Source organism: Notolepis coatsorum (genome assembly GCF_963971535.1).
Source record: "Notolepis coatsorum genome assembly, chromosome: 7".
In the NCBI taxonomy this organism is placed as follows: domain Eukaryota; kingdom Metazoa; phylum Chordata; class Actinopteri; order Aulopiformes; family Paralepididae; genus Notolepis; species Notolepis coatsorum.
The window spans coordinates 176,868,246-176,880,825 of record NC_140171.1 but is presented as its reverse complement, the minus strand read 5'-3'; the positions used below and the strand labels follow the sequence as shown (position 1 = coordinate 176,880,825).

The 12,580-nt window shown below is 50.7% G+C and overlaps 1 protein-coding gene across 1 annotated transcript in view; it reads left to right on the top strand.

The window, feature by feature from the left end:
* Positions 1-275: 275 nt before the first annotated feature.
* The window catches only part of LOC311231494 (low-density lipoprotein receptor-like), a 77,055-nt gene continuing 64,750 nt past the window's right edge, over positions 276-12,580 (top strand). Inside the window, exons 1-4 of the mRNA XM_084318104.1 lie at positions 276-338; positions 976-1,113; positions 7,271-7,387; positions 12,122-12,499. Coding sequence (XP_084174230.1) covers positions 278-338; positions 976-1,113; positions 7,271-7,387; positions 12,122-12,499 — 694 coding nt within the window. The 5' untranslated portion in view covers positions 276-277. The remainder of the gene's footprint in view (positions 339-975; positions 1,114-7,270; positions 7,388-12,121; positions 12,500-12,580) is intronic.

The window sequence follows — 12,580 nt, the reverse complement described above, 5'->3', positions numbered from 1 at the left end:
GGGGATGCAGACCAGAGAAGTACTTTCGTCTTGTTTACATCAGGGTACGCCATTTGCCTATTGCTTATTAACAGCGAAGGAGTGCGCCGAACGCTTCCGCCAATCAGGGAAAACGCTGAAGCATTCGGCGCACTCCTTCGCTGTTCCTTCGGCGCTAAACCAATCCGAGAGCGTCTCCGCAAACATAGGCTACGGAAAAAAATCACGCGGAGGCGACATGCTTGTGTCATAAATTATGCGCCGCAGAACGCTGCGTGTGTCGCGGACGTGCAGCATCATGGGACACCTTGGTGGCAGATTCCTTCTCATTCATCTGATAACATATCTCAATATTGTTGGTAAGACATGCGCTACATTTCTACATAGATGCGTTGTCTTGGTATTTGCGCGTGTGCATTGTTTCTTTAAGTGCACGACTCGTAACGCGACAGATGAATAAGGTCTTTCCTCATGAATAATAACTCACACCGGGTTCAGGTTGCTGCAGGCAGGTAGTTTCCACATGTTCATTGGCATGGGAATGTCTGAGACTGTTATGAATGGCCTCTGTCATGACGACTACTTAAAATATTGACATGCACCTCACTTTTATAAGTATTGCTTATTTAATGTCCTGATTTCAAATGAATGATTTCGTGTGCGGGTTGCATTATTTACACCTAAGTTCTTATAGAAATTAATGTTCTCCCCTCTGTTGCAGAATTTAAAACCTTGATCTCCAACCTTTGTCAATCAAGTTGTACGTGTTTTAATTGATTTGTTATCCTTACTTTTGTCACACCTTGTTGTTGTCTTATTGTTATGATTTTATATGCTGTGTGATTTTTACATGCTGTGTGATTTTATATGCCTTTTTATTAAATGTTTGGCTTATTTATGTATGTACGTGACTGTACATGAGGGAAGCCTCCGTTGCCTTTCGAGGTTTAAACAAAGGTTCTAAATGAAATGATGATGTGTTCTGTTGACCACCAGGCACTTCAGGCCACTCTCTGCCCGCCTGCCAGGACCCGGCTCAGTTCAGCTGCAGCAGCAGCGGCCGCTGTGTGCCCGGGCTCTGGGTGTGCGACGGGGACCAGGACTGTGACGATGGCTCCGATGAGCTCCACTGTTGTGAGTAGTAGACACTGCTGTCACTGTTGGTCTCAACAGAAATCCTTCTCTTCTACCAGATAACATCCTCTCTGACTCACTGTGCCAGGCAGCCCATAACATCCTCTCTGACTCACTGTGCCAGGCAGCCCATAACATCCTCTCTGACTCACTGTGCCAGGCAGCCCATAACATCCTCTCTGACTCACTGTGCCAGGCAGCCCATAACATCCTCTCTGACCCACTGTGCCAGGCAGCCCATAACATCCTCTCTGACTCACTGTGCCAGGCAGCCCATAACATCCTCTCTGACTCACTGTGCCAGGCAGCCCATAACATCCTCTCTGACCCACTGTGCCAGGCAGCCCATAACATCCTCTCTGACTCACTGTGCCAGGCAGCCCATAACATCCTCTCTGACTCACTGTGCCAGGCAGCCCATAACATCCTCTCTGACTCACTGTGCCAGACAGCCCATAACATCCTCTCTGACCCACTGTGCCAGGCAGCCCATAACATCCTCTCTGACTCACTGTGCCAGGCAGCCCATAACATCCTCTCTGACTCACCGTGCCAGGCAGCCCATAACATCCTCTCTGACTCACTGTGCCAGGCAGCCCATAACATCCTCTCTGACTCACTGTGCCAGGCAGCCCATAACATCCTCTCTGACTCACTGTGCCAGGCAGCCCATAACATCCTCTCTGACTCACTGTGCCAGGCAGCCCATAACATCCTCTCTGACTCACTGTGCCAGGCAGCCCATAACATCCTCTCTGACTCACTGTGCCAGACAGCCCATAACATCCTCTCTGACTCACTGTGCCAGGCAGCCCATAACATCCTCTCTGACTCACCGTGCCAGGCAGCCCATAACATCCTCTCTGACTCACTGTGCCAGGCAGCCCATAACATCCTCTCTGACTCACTGTGCCAGACAGCCCATAACATCCTCTCTGACCCACTGTGCCAGGCAGCCCATAACATCCTCTCTGACTCACTGTGCCAGGCAGCCCATAACATCCTCTCTGACTCACTGTGCCAGGCAGCCCATAACATCCTCTCTGACTCACTGTGCCAGGCAGCCCATAACACCCTCTCTGACTCACTGTGCCAGGCAGCCCAAGTCAGCAGAGACCTTCAAACTCGTATGAAGCTGGCGCGGCTGGGTGGCGTAGCGGAGATTGCGCTCGTCACCAATGCAAGAGACTCCGGTATCGAATCCCAGTCTCAGCGTTGCCTTCGACTTGGGCCGGCCGTCGGACTGGCTCATTTGGCAGAGTCAGCGGGTGGGAAGTCGATGGGTGGTAATCTGGACGTTGTGGTCAGCGACTCCTACAGGTCGGTTGGTGCGCCTGCACAGCAGAGACAGGAAGTATCGGGGGCAGCGGGAGCCTCCCACGCGTTACTCCTTGCCAATGAGAGTCCGCGCTGTCTGGTGAAAAGATGCGACAGGCTGCCTCCTCGTGTACCGGAGGGGACACGTGATGCAAGGCTTCTATCCTCACTACAGCCGACCAGTGGGGGGCATAGTCTAGCAACGTTCAAGACAGGGGAGGGGAGAATTGGCAGTACTATGAAATTGGGATGGGAGAAAAATAGAAAATAAGGAGAAAAAGTGAAAAAAAAAAAAAAGAACTTGTATGAAGCTCTTGCCCAAAGCAGTAACGTGTAAAACCCAGAGTGAACGCGGCTCTGTTGCAGCTGCAGGGAACGAAGCAAAGATCTGAGCAACTTGGTCCAACAGCCTGGATGTAAATAGATAAATACATAAAAAGATGTACATTTTTTATCTTTGATTCAGTGAATAGTATTATAGAATTTGGACTCGTACAACAACATAGTGTAGAGCTCGCTTGGTGCTGGACGGAGTGGGTCAGTGGGTCAGAGGGTCCTACTGACTGGTGCTGCAGGTCAGGATGGAGTGGGTCAGAGGGTCCTACTGACTGGTGCTGCAGGTCAGGATGGAGTGGGTCAGAGGGTCACAGGGTCCTACTGACTGGTGCTGCAGGTCAGGATGGAGTGGGTCAGAGGGTCAGAGGGTCCTACTGACTGGTGCTGCAGGTCAGGATGGAGTGGGTCAGAGGGTCAGAGGGTCCTACTGACTGGTGCTGCAGGTCAGGATGGAGTGGGTCAGAGGGTCAGAGGGTCCTACTGACTGGTGCTGCAGGTCAGGATGGAGTGGGTCAGAGGGTCAGAGGGTCCTACTGACTGGTGCTGCAGGTCAGGACGGAGTGGGTCAGAGGGTCAGAGGGTCCTACTGACTGGTGCTGCAGGTCAGGATGGAGTGGGTCAGAGGTCACAGGGTCCTACTGACTGGTGCTGCAGGTCAGGATGGAGTGGGTCAGAGGTCAGAGGTCACAGGGTCCTACTGACTGGAGTTTCCCTAATATGTCGTCTGCTTCACATTCAGGACAGAGTCACATTACATGACATTAGTCCATTGATTTAGAGTCCGTTATCCATCATTATTATTATTATTATTATTATTATTATTATTATTATTATTATTATTATTATTATTATTATTATTATTACATCTGTCTGGCTGACTAGACCCTCACCTTTATTTATATTTATTAATATTTTATCTTGTTCTTTACCTTCTATTCTGATATTTTATTTATTGTCATTTCTATTATTGCCTGTACCCCCCTGTGCTGCTATGACCCCTGACCCCGCCTGTACCCCCCCCCTGTGCTGCTATGACCCCTGACCCTGCCTGTACCCCCCCTGTGCTGCTATGACCCCTGACCCTGCCTGTACCCCCCCCTGTGCTGCTATGACCCCTGACCCTGCCTGTACCCCCCCCCCCCTGTGCTGCTATGACCCCTGACCCTGCCTGTACCCCCCTGTGCTGCTATGACCCCTGACCCTGCCTGTACCCCCCCCTGTGCTGCTATGACCCCTGACCCCGCCTGTACCCCCCCTGTGCTGCTATGACCCCTGACCCTGCCTGTACCCCCCTGTGCTGCTATGACCCCTGACCCTGCCTGTACCCCCCCCTGTGCTGCTATGACCCCTGACCCTGCCTGTACCCCCCTGTGCTGCTATGACCCCTGACCCTGCCTGTACCCCCCCCCTGTGCTGCTATGACCCCTGACCCTGCCTGTACCCCCCCTGTGCTGCTATGACCCCTGACCCTGCCTGTACCCCCCCCCTGTGCTGCTATGACCCCTGACCCTGCCTGTACCCCCCCTGTGCTGCTATGACCCCTGACCCTGCCTGTACCCCCCCCCTGTGCTGCTATGACCCCTGACCCTGCCTGTACCCCCCCCTGTGCTGCTATGACCCCTGACCCTGCCTGTACCCCCCCCCTGTGCTGCTATGACCCCTGACCCTGCCTGTACCCCCCCCCTGTGCTGCTATGACCCCTGACCCTGCCTGTACCCCCCCCTGTGCTGCTATGACCCCTGACCCTGCCTGTACCCCCCCCCTGTGCTGCTATGACCCCTGACCCTGCCTGTACCCCCCCCCCTGTGCTGCTATGACCCCTGACCCTGCCTGTACCCCCCCCCTGTGCTGCTATGACCCCTGACCCTGCCTGTACCCCCCCCCTGTGCTGCTATGACCCCTGACCCTGCCTGTACCCCCCCCTGTGCTGCTATGACCCCTGACCCTGCCTGTACCCCCCCCCCCCTGTGCTGCTATGACCCCTGACCCTGCCTGTACCCCCCCCCTGTGCTGCTATGACCCCTGACCCTGCCTGTACCCCCCCCCCTGTGCTGCTATGACCCCTGACCCCGCCTGTACCCCCCCCTGTGCTGCTATGACCCCTGACCCTGCCTGTACCCCCCTGTGCTGCTATGACCCCTGACCCCGCCTGTACCCCCCCCTGTGCTGCTATGACCCCTGACCCTGCCTGTACCCCCCTGTGCTGCTATGACCCCTGACCCTGCCTGTACCCCCCCCCTGTGCTGCTATGACCCCTGACCCTGCCTGTACCCCCCTGTGCTGCTATGACCCCTGACCCTGCCTGTACCCCCCCCCTGTGCTGCTATGACCCCTGACCCTGCCTGTACCCCCCCCCCTGTGCTGCTATGACCCCTGACCCTGCCTGTACCCCCCCCCCCTGTGCTGCTATGACCCCTGACCCTGCCTGTACCCCCCCCTGTGCTGCTATGACCCCTGACCCTGCCTGTACCCCCCCCCCTGTGCTGCTATGACCCCTGACCCTGCCTGTACCCCCCCCTGTGCTGCTATGACCCCTGACCCTGCCTGTACCCCCCCCCTGTGCTGCTATGACCCCTGACCCTGCCTGTACCCCCCCCTGTGCTGCTATGACCCCTGACCCTGCCTGTACCCCCCCCTGTGCTGCTATGACCCCTGACCCTGCCTGTACCCCCCCCTGTGCTGCTATGACCCCTGACCCTGCCTGTACCCCCCCCTGTGCTGCTATGACCCCTGACCCTGCCTGTACCCCCCCCTGTGCTGCTATGACCCCTGACCCTGCCTGTACCCCCCCCCCTGTGCTGCTATGACCCCTGACCCTGCCTGTACCCCCCCCCCTGTGCTGCTATGACCCCTGACCCTGCCTGTACCCCCCCTGTGCTGCTACGACCCCTGACCCCGCCTGTACCCCCCCCCCTGTGCTGCTACGACCCCTGACCCTGCCTGTACCCCCCCCTGTGCTGCTATGACCCCTGACCCTGCCTGTACCCCCCCCTGTGCTGCTATGACCCCTGACCCTGCCTGTACCCCCCCTGTGCTGCTACGACCCCTGACCCTACCTGTACCCCCCCTGTGCTGCTATGACCCCTGACCCTGCCTGTACCCCCCCCTGTGCTGCTACGACCCCTGACCCTACCTGTACCCCCCCTGTGCTGCTATGACCCCTGACCCTACCTGTACCCCCCCTGTGCTGCTATGACCCCTGAATGTCCCCAAGTGGATTAATAAAGAAACATCTTATCTTAACTAATTGGTCCTTATTGACCAGCGTTGGGACGAGACACGCCAAGACACTGTACATGTGGTCTACATTATTTTGTACATTTCTTTATTAAATCAACCATTTGATTCACAAATAAAATCGTAGGACTATTAGTTGACCAATAGAAATGTCCTTGGTCGAGGACGGCCCCCCTTAACTCATAGAGCGCCACGGCCCGTTCCCATCTTTACTCCATGGCGCCAGGCAGCGTTATTGACCATTTTATCGTGTGTTCTGTATTATAGCTATGGAGACGATAGTATGGCTCATTTGACAGGCATTGTTCATAGTCCATCACTGACTAACATACTGTAGTTTGTGCACTATTACACGCTAAACATCGCCCCTCTCCAAAAGAGTCCAGTCTTTTTTCATAGATTGCGAGATATGGTGCGTTATATGCAATATGCCCAAATCGTTCTGGTTGCTCGCCTGAAACCCCAAATGCTTCCAAATCAAAGGTATATACACCATGTACATATGTGTCTTCACAAAATCATCAAGGAGGGGGGGGGGGGTCGTTTTAACTCAAAACTGTGATCGTTACCAAAAGCAAGTTTCAGGTCCGGTAAAATACGACACTGTGATCGTTACAAAAACATGTTTCAGGTTCGGTAAAATAGCCAGAAGGTACTCCAAAAAGAATAATCCCCAGTGATCCCATCGCGATTACTCGTGTATATATCTATACTCGTGTATACGGGAAATAGGTTTCAGGCAATAAAATCTCAGAGCGATCACTCTGTCGCTCTGTCCCCTAAGGGGGAGGAGTCCTTGCAGAAAAGAAAAAGTGTCTCCACACCAAACTATTCCAGTTCAAAAGGTAGGCGATACTGCCACCTGGCAGGATTCGATCGTCATTGCAATTGTAACGTAGGCAGATGAGCCGGGGAGGCCCAGGGAGCTCCGGCCGAGTGTATAGAACGGGGATCAAAGGAAAAATATCAAAGGATCAAAACCAGAGTATACTCGGGTAGGGCACAGAATGAGTTAATGTTAGAAATCTGTCCTATTGGGGCGCTCCAGTAGCACCAGGGTGGCAAATGCGGAGCTAATGATGCTAATGATGGAGCATCGCCGTCGGTTGTGTGATAGTAAAGGGCTAACCTTCTGTCGTGTGGCAGTGAAAGGGTTAAAAAGCCACACGCGCCGTTGATGATGATCCAACAAAATACACTCATCGATAATTGTTTATTGTTATTGAAGTTGTTTTTTTGAAGGTGTGTTTATGTGTGTGTGTTTCAGCGGAGAGGGCGTGCCGGGGGTTCACGTGTCGAGACGGCGGCTGCGTGGCCAAGAACGCCCTCTGTGACGGCACTCTGGACTGTAGGGACGGCTCCGACGAGCTGCAGCACACCTGTGGTAAGATGACACCTGTGGTAAGATGACACCTGTGGTAAGATGACACCTGTGGTAAGATGACACCTGTGGTAAGATGACACCTGTGGTAAGAGCCAGGGCCCCCATTTATCAACAATTCTTAGAAAGTGTTCTATTTTCGTTCTTAAGCACAGAATTTAGAATGTGTGTACGTACAGAAAAGTCGGGATTTATCACACGTGTGCGTAGACGTGTCCCACGCACACCGGCGGCGGCAAGTACTCTGTGTTGATAAATGCCACTTGATCTACGCTCCACGTTCGTGCACGGTTTTACGTATTTGCATATAGAACCGCCCGTAATTAACCATATATGGTCATGAAACACCCCCATGAAATGTGGAAAAGTGGATTAAGCCCGAGCGAACGCCTGGGAGGAATACGCGACAGGCTGACAGACGTGTACACGGTGATGTCGGATATGATATCTATTAACTTCCTAAAGACCATTGCTGCCTGGGCAGCGCAAACACTAATAAAGACCATTAACCACTGTTTGCCATTGGTGTCATTAATAACCGTGCTGGAATATGGCTGCTTTTTCTTCGTTTCGTTCGATTAATACCCAGGGATTAAAGTTCTCCGTCAATTTCATTCCAAATCGCGACGGATTTTCCGTACATTTTCTACCTGCATATGATTTGTAGAGGCATACAATCTATTTTGATGTCGGTATTAGGTAGCCTATATAAACAATAATACGAGAGCATATACAAGAACCTTTCTATTCACATAACTGCATTTGTGATGGAGCTTTGACAGCTACATGGGTGGTACAGTAACAGTCTATTGCTCGATCCATCTCCAATATCACGATGGACCGTGCCGGTGGCCAAAGACCCGAGGGTGGAGACTGACTTGAATGTGCATGGGGATGGCATGTGCATTTTGTTCCATGCTCCAATTTCGGTCTTAAATTGCTAGATTTAACACTAGCCAACCCATGTGGCAGTCCATCTTTACCATGTGGTTATTAAGAACCTGCGAGGCCTGGTGCACACCATGTGGCAGTCTCGCACTGATTCACAAGATTCAGGTTCACATCCCAACTCACAGTTTTTTCCCAGAAGCTTGCTCGGAGCATGCTGATAAAGAAAATGTGTTTACTTAAAGGAAATCTTGTACTGCAAGCTCACCCATAGCCTAATTCTCAGAATAGCATTATTTTACAGAATTCAAACGATATGTTATGTATTTTCTTGGTTTTCTTTAAACATTATTGCGGCGTGTGTAGTGTTGATTCTTTCATTTCTTTATTCGTTCAAAGATTATTTTCTTGGCCCAGATTCCAGATTCCTGCTGTTAATTGTATGTAGGTCACTAAAGATTACAGTGTTAAGGTCCAGGGGGATTTGGCTGTTACTGTACTTAAGCTGCATGAAAGTTCACAGCGGAAAATGCCTACAGATAATGTGATGTGATTGGATGTGGCTGCAATCTTTCCACTACTTAGAGATCCCCCCCCCCCCCCCAGAAGTATTTTACCCTGAATTGAATACAAATTTGTATAAGTATAATTCTCCAAATTGTTCAATAAACTACTGAAAATAGTATAGCAGCATATTTACCCTCACTGAAAATGCTAATTGCTATTAATATGCAAATGAACCATTAGCATTTACCAGGAATTCCAAGTCAGCCGCTTATATTCTTTCAAGACACATCGATTACCTTCTTGGCTTTCTGTGTAGCTGAAGGTAACGTTTTCAGGTTGTCACGCATGAGAGGTTCAATCTACGGTGTTTGACGTCACACACGTGTCAAACGTCTCTCCCTCTCCAGCGTAAGAACGAGCCGTGGTGACAAAGTTCCATTCGAATGACAATCTGTAGAGTCAGTCATTCCTCCAAGAGGAGTTAACCATAAATAACATGTTTAACTAGTGGGGGGGATCTTTAAAATCATGCTAAATTACTCCAGCCACCCAGACAACTGCCTCTTTGAACTGCTGCGGTCAGGCAAGCGCTACCGGAGTCTCATGGCCGGCACAGAGAGACTCAGAAGGAGCTTCTATCCCCAGGCCACCAGGATGCTCAATGTGGACTCACTGTAACATTAACCCATTGCACACAACATGCACACACTCACTTTAAACATTCACTTTACACCATATCTTTGTTTTGTATATTGTATATTTTGTATAGTGTTTGGTCTTTATTATTAAACTTGTTTATTAGCACAATCTCGGGAGGGTCATACAGAGCCAAGCGTTTCACTATGATGCACATGTACCTTATATGTGACGAATAAAGGAGCTCCTAATAACCTGCTTCAGGCCAGAGACCCTCATTTGATCAGAGCTCCACACGGTGCTGCTGCTGAACAGAGATAAGAGCTCCACACGGTGCTGCTGCTGAACAGAGATAAGAGCTCCACACGGTGCTGCTGCTGAACAGAGATAAGAGCTCCACACGGTGCTGCTGCTGAACAGAGATAAGAGCTCCACACGGTGCTGCTGCTGAACAGAGATAAGAGCTCCACACGGTGCTGCTGCTGAACAGAGATAAGAGCTCCACACGGTGCTGCTGCTGAACAGAGATAAGAGCTCCACACGGTGCTGCTGCTGAACAGAGATAAGAGCTCCACACGGTGCTGCTGCTGAACAGAGATAAGAGCTCCACACGGTGCTGCTGCTGAACAGAGATAAGAGCTCCACACGGTGCTGCTGCTGAACAGAGATAAGAGCTCCACACGGTGCTGCTGCTGAACAGAGATAAGAGCTCCACACGGTGCTGCTGCTGAACAGAGATAAGAGCTCCACACGGTGCTGCTGCTGAACAGAGATAAGAGCTCCACACGGTGCTGCTGCTGAACAGAGATAAGAGCTCCACACGGTGCTGCTGCTGAACAGAGATAAGAGCTCCACACGGTGCTGCTGCTGAACAGAGAAGATCTTTGTTGTTGGATATGAACTGGTACAGAAACTGTCTATTTATACTGTAGGTGGGGAGATAACTGTCCAAGATACATTTTTAGACATTATCTTATCGCACTTCTAGTGTTTTACCTGTATCTCCTAGTGGATCTAGTATTTGACCTGTATCTCAGGTCTAGTGGATCTAGTATTTGACCTGTATCTCTCCTAGTGGATCTAGTATTTGACCTGTATCTCTCCTAGTGGATCTAGTATTTGACCTGTATCTCTCCTAGTGGATCTAGTATTTGACCTGTATCTCTCCTAGTGGATCTAGTATTTGACCTGTATCTCTCCTAGTGGATCTAGTATTTGACCTGTATCTCAGGTCTAGTGGATCTAGTATTTGACCTGTATCTCTCCTAGTGGATCTAGTATTTGACCTGTATCTCAGGTCTAGTGGATCTAGTATTTGACCTGTATCTCTCCTAGTGGATCTAGTATTTGACCTGTATATCTCCTAGTGGATCTAGTATTTGACCTGTATCTCTCCTAGTGGATCTAGTATTTGACCTGTATCTCTCCTAGTGGATCTAGTATTTGACCTGTATCTCAGGTCTAGTGGATCTAGTATTTGACCTGTATCTCTCCTAGTGGATCTAGTATTTGACCTGTATATCTCCTAGTGGATCTAGTATTTGACCTGTATCTCTCCTAGTGGATCTAGTATTTGACCTGTATCTCTCCTAGTGGATCTAGTATTTGACCTGTATCTCTCCTAGTGGATCTAGTATTTGACCTGTATCTCTCCTAGTGGATCTAGTATTTGACCTGTATCTCTCCTAGTGGATCTAGTATTTGACCTGTATCTCTCCTAGTGGATCTAGTATTTTACCTGTATCTCAGGTCTAGTGGATCTAGTATTTGACCTGTATCTCAGGTCTAGCGGATCTAGTATTTGACCTGTATCTCTCCTAGTGGATCTAGTATTTGACCTGTATCTCTCCTAGTGGATCTAGTATTTGACCTGTATCTCAGGTCTAGTGGATCTAGTATTTGACCTGTATCTCTCCTAGTGGATCTAGTATTTGACCTGTATCTCTCCTAGTGGATCTAGTATTTGACCTGTATCTCTCCTAGTGGATCTAGTATTTGACCTGTATCTCTCCTAGTGGATCTAGTATTTGACCTGTATCTCTCCTAGTGGATCTAGTATTTGACCTGTATCTCTCCTAGTGGATCTAGTATTTGACCTGCATCTCAGGTCTAGTGGATCTAGTATTTGACCTGTATCTCAGGTCTAGCGGATCTAGTATTTGACCTGTATCTCTCCTAGTGGATCTAGTATTTGACCTGTATCTCTCCTAGTGGATCTAGTATTTGACCTGTATCTCAGGTCTAGTGGATCTAGTATTTGACCTGTATCTCTCCTAGTGGATCTAGTATTTGACCTGTATCTCTCCTAGTGGATCTAGTATTTGACCTGTATCTCTCCTAGTGGATCTAGTATTTGACCTGTATCTCTCCTAGTGGATCTAGTATTTGACCTGTATCTCTCCTAGTGGATCTAGTATTTGACCTGTATCTCTCCTAGTGGATCTAGTATTTGACCTGTATCTCTCCTAGTGGATCTAGTATTTGACCTGTATCTCAGGTCTAGTGGATCTAGTATTTGACCTGTATCTCAGGTCTAGTGGATCTAGTATTTGACCTGTATCTCAGGTCTAGTGGATCTAGTATTTGACCTGTATCTCAGGTCTAGTGGATCTAGTATTTGACCTGTATCTCAGGTCTAGTGGATCTAGTATTTGACCTGTATCTCAGGTCTAGTGGATCTAGTATTTGACCTGTATCTCTCCTCAGGTCCTCCGCTGCGATGCAAGAAGGGGGAGTTCGCCTGCCGCCTCGCTCGCTGCGTATCCCTCCGCCTGCGCTGCGACGGAGCAGACGACTGCGGCGACGGCAGCGACGAGGCCTCCTGTCAGAGCTGCGGCGCGGACTCCTTCCCCTGCGGCCCGGCCGCCGGCTGCCTGCCCCGAGCCCAGCGGTGCGACGGGCGCTCCGACTGCCCCGACGGGAGGGACGAGGCGGGCTGCGGGTCACGCCCCCCTCCCGGGCCACGCCCCCCTCCCGCCTGCTCATCCTCCCAGTTCCGCTGCGCTGACGGCGTCTGCCTCCCGCACTCCTGGAGGTGCGACAACTCGCCCGACTGCTCCGACGCCGGCGATGAAGACGACTGCGGTGAGTTCCTGTGATTCACTTCCTGTTTGTACTTTTATGGTCTTGGTCGTGTCGAGCTGCGGTTTAGTGTACAGTACGTAC